This window comes from Anarrhichthys ocellatus, unplaced genomic scaffold, assembly GCF_004355925.1.
Source record: "Anarrhichthys ocellatus isolate YVR2014 unplaced genomic scaffold, GSC_Weel_1.0 scaffold6, whole genome shotgun sequence".
Classification (NCBI taxonomy): Eukaryota; Metazoa; Chordata; class Actinopteri; order Perciformes; family Anarhichadidae; genus Anarrhichthys; species Anarrhichthys ocellatus.
This window is the reverse complement of record NW_022280036.1, coordinates 4,873,885-4,883,289: the sequence shown is the minus strand read 5'-3', so window position 1 is coordinate 4,883,289 and position 9,405 is coordinate 4,873,885. Positions and strand designations below refer to the sequence as shown.

Sequence of the window (9,405 nt, the reverse complement as noted above, 5' to 3'; positions counted from 1 at the left end):
TGTGTGTGTGTGTGTGTGTGTGTGTGTGTGTGTGAGATAGCCTGCAGGTAGAGACATGAGCGGTAAAGGTCAAAGCAGCTCTTAACTCATGTAAGTCATATGTCTGCCAGCTAATCTGTAAACTGTCCTTACAGAGGGTGCACCTGCTGGTGTGTGTGCTCTTAGGTGTGTTTGTGTACTGTATGTTCAGGTGGTGAAATGAATGGACAAATGCCTCACAGGATTTACAAGCAGCATATATGGTGTTCATCTGTGTGCGTGTGTGTGATTGACTTTGCAAGTTACCTGCCCAGGCCAGGGTTGAATCCGAAGAACATCTCACGACACTGGTCACAGCGTCGCCCTCCCACTGAGGGATGGGCACACACACACTGTCCGGTCTGGCTCTCACAACCACGCTGTGATGCTCCCATCGGATGGCAGTCACACTCTGCACAGGCACTCTGATCTGGTGAGAGGTAAAAGCCTGAACAGAGAGAACATAAAATAATAAAATTAAACAATATGAATCTGATTGCTTGTCTGTCATTTTATCAATCTGTCTCCAAGTCTAGTTTTTGTTTTTCCTCTGTTCCTACTTCCTTTGATATTGACTTAATTTTCTACACTTCAAAAATTTTAATGTGGGCTGACAGTACCTCATATGCATTGTAAAAACTATGGACAAGCCATCATATATGTTGCATATTTTAATAGTGCCTAATGTAATTCTCTTCCTTTGACAGCTGACATTTGATTACCGGTATACTGAACAACGTTCAATATAAAATTCCTTATAAAGCAAATAGCGAGTGTGATTTCGGACGCAGCCTGGTACAATTTTGAGAAAACCATTTTAAGTCCCTCCTAATAAGCATTTGGATGTTGTCTGCCATTTATTTGTAATAAAATTTAACACAAAGCCAATAAGTGTGGGTGAGGTTAAATTAAGCACTCCGGGTACTAAAGTATAAATCAATTCAGTTTATTTTTCTCTACGCTAATAGCAGCTGATAAACAAATCAGATATTCTATTTAGCCACTTACACAGAGATTTTGCAATGGCTTGTTTACCATATCATAAATTGGCAGTTTAGGAAATTGGGGGGGGGCAATTTCTGGAAGGATGGAGCTTGTCAAATGCAATACAATAATGAAATGAAATGAAAAATGCTGGAAAAGAACTCTATCTATGTACCGAATATTGCCTTTATTTGATTTTGGGTATATTCGTGATACAATTATGATTATCCTGTGTCCTCTGTTACTCATTTTAACATCTTTCCATCAATACACCCATTTACAACTTGTGTTACAGTAAACCTGACTATGCTGTTGGTCCCTCTCTATAACCGAAACAATACAACATCTGCTACCCCTTGCCCCATAAGACTGACCACACACACACACACACACCAATACACACATACACAAACATTCATGAGGTAATGCAACCACAAAAATCCAAGTGTGAAGAAGCTTTCCCCCTGGCGCTGTTGTTGAGACCTGGCACAAACAGGATAATCACGGAGTGGCGATCTGGCAGAAGGCACAAGCCAAAACACTCTCTCGCTTGCTTGCTTGCACACACACACACACACACACACACAGACACACACACAGACACAGACACAGACACACACAGACACACACACACACACACACACACACACACACTAAAAGTTTGGACTACCAACCATTGTTCTTCACTATTTTGCTCAGAATCTCTTCCAGTTTTGGGTAGTCTGACAATACAATCACTCTTTAAATGTCTTGTTGATCTATACATCATCCATCCATCCATCCATTATTCCGAACACACTCACCAGGTCGGCAGCTACTGCAGTCCTTTCCATAGCGTGTAGGGACACAAACACACTGCCCTGTGGTGCTGTCACATACCGACCCAGTCACTGATCCTCTGAGGTCACAAATACATGGCACACAGCCGTGGGACAACCCCTCTGATAGGACACAAAACAACAACATCAGAAAGCAGAATAGAAAAACTAAACTGTCACAACTGAACAACAACACATAAGCTTTGCAACACACAAACGTCTTACATTAAGTAAAGATATTAGTGTAGTTACCTGACATCCATTTACATTCAATACAGTAACTGCACTGTATCTCAACCAAGTCTTCTTGTCAAGAGTATATCATTTGTAAAAGTTTCTGAGACATTTTTTAAACACTATTGATCTCAAGTAAAACACTGGCACTAAACTTGGATGTAACTTCTCTTACTCTGCACGTGTAAGCTCCTGTTGTAGTAGTTATGGGCACAGTTGGTACACCGTGCTCCCTCCACCCCTTCTCTGCAAGGGCATTGTCCGGTCCACATATCACATACACCCTCTGGCACAGTGCCATGGATGTCACACGCACACGGCAGACAGCCCAGGGAGTTCCGCTGCTCCAGGGTGTGGTAACCATGATGACAAGAGTCACAGCGAAGGCCTTCCACATGTTCCTAAAAAGGAAGGGACGACAGAAAGAGGTGTGTATAGTGTAAGAAAAGAGTGACCCCATAAGGCAGTAGATGAGAATCTCCAATAAGGTATTGAACTGGTGAGTCACTTAATAAAAGTTGACAGTCTGACTGTGTTTAATACATCCTGGTTATGGATTTACTAAGTCAGGCAGCTGTGTGGATCACACAGCTGCCTGTGTGGACAATTCAGATGATGACGAATTAATTCAAAAGAGATGGGTGAGGAAAACTTAATCCCACAAGAGTTTAGGTCCAGATGGGTCTTTAGTGGTCTTGGTGTTTAGATTAAAATAAAGGTTAAAAGCTTATCTGACCACTTCATCTGTACGTAACGCCCTTTTTTCAGTTTTCTCCTGCTCACAAACCAATACCACACTTCTAAACTATCTGGCTTCTACTACTTTTTTTTACTCAAAATGCTAAAAGTTTTTTGTTTTTAAAATGTTTAGAATATTTGATGAGTGTTCATCATATATTTTGTCAGAATGTAACTGATATTCACCGGCCAGTGGCCACCAGCAAGCTGGAGGGGAGAGCCTGGCTTCATTTTCCCATTACGGCAAATTCCCCCATGGTTGTAATAATATAAACTGTCATAAGAAAATGTATACTTGTTAACTTGCCTTACACACACAATTTCCTGTGTGAGGATCGCAGTCTGTCCCAGGTACTGTCCCTTCTTGTGAGCAGTTGCAGGGGGCACAGGATCCCTCCAGTCTTAGACCATACGAACCCCTGCCACAAGAGTCACAGCGTTGCCCCCCCACCCCAGGCTTACACTCACACTGCCCCCCCTCAGGCTCACAAAACGGGCTGAGGGAACCTAGGGGGTCACAGTCACATTGGATGCAGCCGTCTGGGTGGGACAGGTTCCAATAACCAAACTCACAGCGGTCACAAGACAGACCTGGAAAGAAAGCGAGAGAAGGCATTTACAGAACTGTGTAGGAGAGGACAGAGTGGGACCTGCTGGGAGAACCAGAAAGGATATAGAAATAAAAAAAGTAAATTGATGCTTGCTTGTTCACCAACAAGCGTTTAGCCTCTCTCTGTTTGCAGGCTTGTGTGTGCGTGTGTGTGTGCGTGTATGAGAGAGGGAGAGGGAGCGAGAAATGGTGGGCGAGTGTATAAAACTGCCGTCATTAGGGCCAGGCCCTCTACATATGATGGATCACTCACCTAAGGCCAAACACTTAATTTCACTGAGCGAGAAAATAAATAAATTAAGCAACTACAAGAAAAGGATGGAGGGAAAGAAAAAGAGGAAAAAGAGAGATGGAAAGAGGAACATAAAAATGATACCAAATTACCACCTGGTGTAAAAAAAAGAAGAAAAGAAAAGGTGAGTTAAATTGGCTATAAAGTACTTAAAGAAAAACAAAGTATTTCTGCTTGTTACCAAATTATCTTTTTGGAGTTATTCATTATTAACAGTTTTGTTTTTTAAAACATAGAAAATAATTTTAAAAAAATGCAACTTATTATTAACGAGTGTTCAGTGTGAACATTTGAGGCCTTTCATACTTTAAACATAAACTTCACTCAACATCAATAACAGAAGGAGCAGTGAAGAATGCAAAATTAATCGATTCACAGTTTCACTTCAGTTATCGCTCTTTATGCATTCATTGTTTTATCTTAAATGTTGGTCCTTCAGCTCTTCTCATCAGTGCAACATTGAAACAAATTATTTCTTAAACTATGTTTGTTCTGTTTATAATTTTTGTATAATAACAGACTGATCATACTGTGGGAGGTTTTGTGGCTACAGCGGCAGTGCTCGGCTGTAAGGCTAGTTAAACTATGATATGCAGTATGAGCGAGCAGGGCTTATTTGAATATGCCATAAGTATTCCATGACAGGCAATCTGTCCCTAAATGGATGCCTGGGGGCAACGCAGTCACCACAGCCGTTTATGAGGGAGCGTGTGTTCGTATGTGGGTGTGTGAAAATGTGTGTGCGCACACATACATTCATGAGAGCATATCTATACATCTGTGTTAGTGCACATGAGTGTGTGCTTGTCCGTGTGTGTGCGCGTGTCCTACTCAGTGTGCGGCAGACACCTGGCATTTCCCCTGGTATGCCCACTTTAATGATTTTATAGATATGAATGTATTCCTCTCCACAGATCATATTTCATAATAGTGCAGTGAAGACATGTCTGCGTGTGCACATGTGTGTGTTGAGGTGTGTGTGCACGTCTGAGTGTGCTGGTGGTAAATATGCAGGCTGACAGAATAATGCTTACAACCCTAACAATGCTGTGATGTATTGTACTTTGTGATCCCCCCCCCCAAATGAAGCTAAACACTTTATAAGGAATCCCACACCCATTATAAAAAGTTATCATGTTTTCTATTTATATATTAGACATTGAGCTGAACAAGTTGGTATTTTCGAATCCTGCTTTTGCAGAAAGTCTTGCGACATTCAAACAGGAGGTCCAACAAACACAACAACAGAAACAACTGAGAAGATTCAAGGAAAGGAAATAAAAAAACGAAAAAAAAATCAGAAGACAATAAAAAGAAAAGAAAAGTGAGAACACAGAATGTGTTAGAAGATTTTAGATCAGCACAGACAAGAGGTAATTTTGTGTTGGGGCGTGCACCGTTGCACGCTCCCAAATGAGTGTGTGTTTTCGGGACATGGCCCAACTCTTTTTCCAGTAGCCAGCTGGTTAACAGGCTCATGCATCACCATTTCAAACACTATTATGTACACACTGCACTCTGGCACCTTGTTATGAATGTGCGTGTGTGTAACTTTGTCTGTGTGCACACATTTCATTTCCGTCCTTCTGTAGCGTGCCTGCAACTGCTCTACTCAAAGTATCAGCTTGGCGGTAATAAATTGCCATAATCAAATCTCATTTCTGAAAAATACCTGTGGGAGCAACCAAACAAACAAGGACAGAAAAAAAACGAAAGTGGGTCTTGTATGAAGGAGCGGGAAAAATACAAGGGGATGCAGCAGTTTGTTTTAATCAACTTGGCATTGAATTAGAGAATTTAATACCAGCTTAGTCCTTCATGGTATGCGTGTGCACACACACACACACACACACACACACACAAAGAAACTCTTACTATCATACAATACATACACTTATGCAGAGACAAAAGTACATGAACACACGGTCACATCCAGGCTCTCTCCCTCTTACATATACATAAACATAAACAGATACTCTTACGCACATTTACAAGTTCACATGCGCGCACTCACGCGCACAACCATGGGCCCTAGATAGCGAGGCTTAGCAATAACCATGATGCGTTGAGTTGAGGAGCGTTGGCTGGTTTTGCATTTCATACGAGCCGGCTCTTCAAAGACACACAGGGGAGCGAGTGAAACCATTTATCACAAAGAGAAGCACAACGGCTGGAAGCACCCCCAGCAGAAAAGCCTGTTTATTTTGGCTGGCAAAACACTTTGGGATATGGTTGTATGTGTGTTTACGTCTGTGTGTATGCACATGCCTGGTTTGGTTTTTGCACCCGGTATATCCACTTTTACTTCTGTGTGCACCCCAATGAGCAGCTGCGTCTATGTATTAATTAAGAGGCCATTACCGGACAGAGGAACTGCTCTAATGAAAAGCACAAGTTATCGACAAAGTACTTCGGGACATTTTGTAAGAGAAACTATTTTAGGGAGCATACATTTTGGGGTTGAGAGGTGTGCTTCTGTGGTAACATAACAAGGTCTGAAGAGATCATATAGCCCTGAAATAACTTATCTTTTCTTTATATTTATTCAACCATCAAACACAATCAGGTTGCATGGTTTGTATGGGGGGCATTTAGGGGTGTGGCAGGAACTTCCATGTGTGTTACACTGTCCTCAAAAGGTTTCTCGCCAGCAGGTGGAAAGAAGCAACTCTAACACACATGATTGAGAAATGCAGTGCAAAAGCATTGGCAACCTACCATCAAATATGTCATCAAAATAAAACCACAAAATAGATATTACAACTTTAAAAACTGAAGTTTTAGCCAACGTTTTTCAGGGGTTGGTTTACCTGTGACATGGGGTTTACACTGGCACAGTCCTGTGTCCTGGTTGCAACTGGGAACTCCCGTTGAGGTGCTGATGATGCCAATGTCACTGCAGTTACAGCGGGTGCAGCCATTTGGATTTGAAGCTTTGAGACCATACCAACCAGGCAAACAGTCTACACACCGCTGACCTGTTACTGCAGCCTTACATTGACACTGACGTCCTACCTGGAGGTGAGGTACAGAGGAAGAGAGGGACAGTCAAGTGAGAGAAGAACACAGGTTTTCACATAACTTGAAAACATTGAAATAATTAAAATAAGCAATGCAAGTGTTTTAGTGGTCATCAACATTTTGCCGTTTTCGTTGGCGTGTACCTGGGCACACTCCATGCTGCTGTTGACAGTCCCAGCAGTGTTGCAGTTGCAAGGCTGACACAAAGAAACTGAAGTGGGATCAGATCCCTCCAGCCTGAAAAACCCACTGATACACAGCTCACAGTTCTTACCTGAGAGACAGAAACACGGTGAGACAGAGAACGAGACATTCAAAAGAACAGGTAGAAATCATGCAGGGATGAAGAGAGATCAAAGTCCAGGTTTAAACCATATTGCTTCATTGGAAAAGTGGTTTCACAGCATCATGTAAATCTGACTGACACACATGTGACAATATGTCATTACATAAGAAGCATGAAACACTCCATGACCACCCCCCAAATGACCACTGCAATCACTTCTAGTCAATTTGATATATAAGATAAAAATCCCCAACCCTCTAATTCCCTTCATTGTTCGAACTATGCAATAAGGACTTGTGTAAAACTGTATTTGTCTGCATCTGTTTTTACATAAATCCCACTCTCACTTACAGTACACTTACTACTACAGTTACCATCTCTCTTTACATGGCTGATTAAAAATACTAAAAAAGTGCACATTTCAGCATAGACATTTTCCAGCTCAACATCCTGTAATGATAGAAGTAACATCTGAAGGATTATGACTAGTGCTGGGCAAGTTAACGCGTTCATTTCGCGTTAAGGCATTCATTAATTAACGCCGACAATTATTTTATCGCGCGTTAACGCATTTTTTAAATTTATTATTATTTATTTTTTTTTTTTTTTTAATTGAAAGACAAGAGACAATACATATACATAACAAGAGGATGACAAGAACAGTGGGATAAAAGCCAGCAAACATCCTATAGTCAGTTGTGTATGTGTGTGTGCGTGTGTGTGTGTGTGTCCTTGAGCCTTTTGAGATGGGAAAAAAAAAATAATAATAATAACAATAATAATTAAAAAACAACAGCAACAAAAAACAGGTAAGTATTTTTAATTTATTATTATTGTAACAGACTGTCATGTTTATCGTTTTGTATTGGAGATACTGTATGATGTCCCTTCAGCGTTGCCGTAGAGAAAAGGCGACTTCCGCTTCTGGTCGAGGGGGAGGGGGGGGGGGGGCAGAAATAAAGAGAGAAGCTGCACCAGCTGTTGCTCTCCCTGGAGACTACTGGACATCGCTGTGGTAAAGTCAGCAGACACTCAGATCTCCATGGTCAACTCAGCAGACACTTACATTTTAGTGCACCTATATGCTGAAATTCACGGTAAACTCATTTAAACGGCACAGATCGAGAGCGAGCGAAGGACTTTGAAAGTTAGCGGAAAGATTAACGTGAGACAACATCCGGTTTCTTCAGACGAACATCCGATTTTCAGAATAAGATGCCAACAAAGTATGAATTATATTCACATTAAGTATAAAACATGCTACCTGCATCTCGTGAACCAAATGTTATTGCCCTTTTGTTCATATAGCAGTACTTTTAAAATAAAAGTGCGCAATACACTACTTTTGAATTCATTATTGAACTCTGCCATAACAATGCGATTAATCGTGATTAATCGCAAAAAATCCATGCGATTAATCGCGATTAAATATTTTAATCGTTGCCCAGCACTAATTATGACATCTGGTCTGTAATTGTTTCAAAGTGCTTTAACATTAAGGTTGATTAAGAGACATGAAAGCCATCCTTTAAATGACACATTTAGATATTATGAAATGTGAAAAGATAATTAGCTATCTTTTGTTGCTAAAACTTTACCCGTGGTGTTGTGCATGCAGTTGTCACAGACGCCTCCTCCTCCTCGATAGTGCTCATCTGGCTGGTCATCGGCTCTGACATCATAATGACAGGTGGGGGCGTGGCCATGACACTGACAAGACCGGCAGTTCATAGGCTGGAGCTGGTCACCTGACTTGAATGGCTTGTCATTGTAGAGGGGCGCACAACGCTGGCACTGTTGAAGACAGTCACATACTGTATATTAGTACAGACATACATTTCTTTATTTATACCACAACAACATTGTTATTAGTGCTTACCCAATTACTAAACAGCTCGCAGAAAGAGTTTCTGAAGTAATCAGACCTAGTTAAAACGCTAACGACTGCAATCATAAAAGCAAGTTTTCATGGATATACTACCTATAAATGAATTACAGCCTTTGTGGTAAAAAAAAACACATAATTTGACAAGAGATTAGTAATGTATACTATCATTGGTAGTAAGCAAAGGCATAAAAGAAGTGTCATAAACTGTACACTTCCTGAAAAAAAACTGTGTACATAGAAAAATGGTCCCATGACAAGTGAAATGCTTGCTTTCATGGAACAAAGAAAGAGAATGAGACAGACACAGTGAGGAAGAAAGGCACAGAATGAGAGAGAGGGGGAGACATAGAGACAGAAAAATCAGTGGCCCATGCAACTCTAAATCTAAAGAGAGGGAAGCATAATACACATAACTGAATAGAAAACACAGAGGTATTCTCTACTATATAATAAAGAGCCAGTGCGTTCTCACACACACACACACACACACACACACACACACACACACACACACAC

At 41.0% G+C, this 9,405-nt stretch overlaps 1 protein-coding gene across 1 annotated transcript in view; it reads right to left on the bottom strand.

Annotated features, from left to right (window-relative positions):
* ush2a (Usher syndrome 2A (autosomal recessive, mild)) overlaps positions 1 to 9,405 on the bottom strand; it is a 120,259-nt gene that overhangs the window by 91,429 nt on the left and 19,425 nt on the right. Inside the window, exons 8-14 of the mRNA XM_031846206.1 lie at positions 8,600 to 8,795; positions 6,859 to 6,989; positions 6,505 to 6,709; positions 3,100 to 3,383; positions 2,230 to 2,455; positions 1,806 to 1,943; positions 286 to 466 (exon numbers count right to left, since the gene is read on the bottom strand). Coding sequence (XP_031702066.1) covers positions 286 to 466; positions 1,806 to 1,943; positions 2,230 to 2,455; positions 3,100 to 3,383; positions 6,505 to 6,709; positions 6,859 to 6,989; positions 8,600 to 8,795 — 1,361 coding nt within the window. The remainder of the gene's footprint in view (positions 1 to 285; positions 467 to 1,805; positions 1,944 to 2,229; positions 2,456 to 3,099; positions 3,384 to 6,504; positions 6,710 to 6,858; positions 6,990 to 8,599; positions 8,796 to 9,405) is intronic.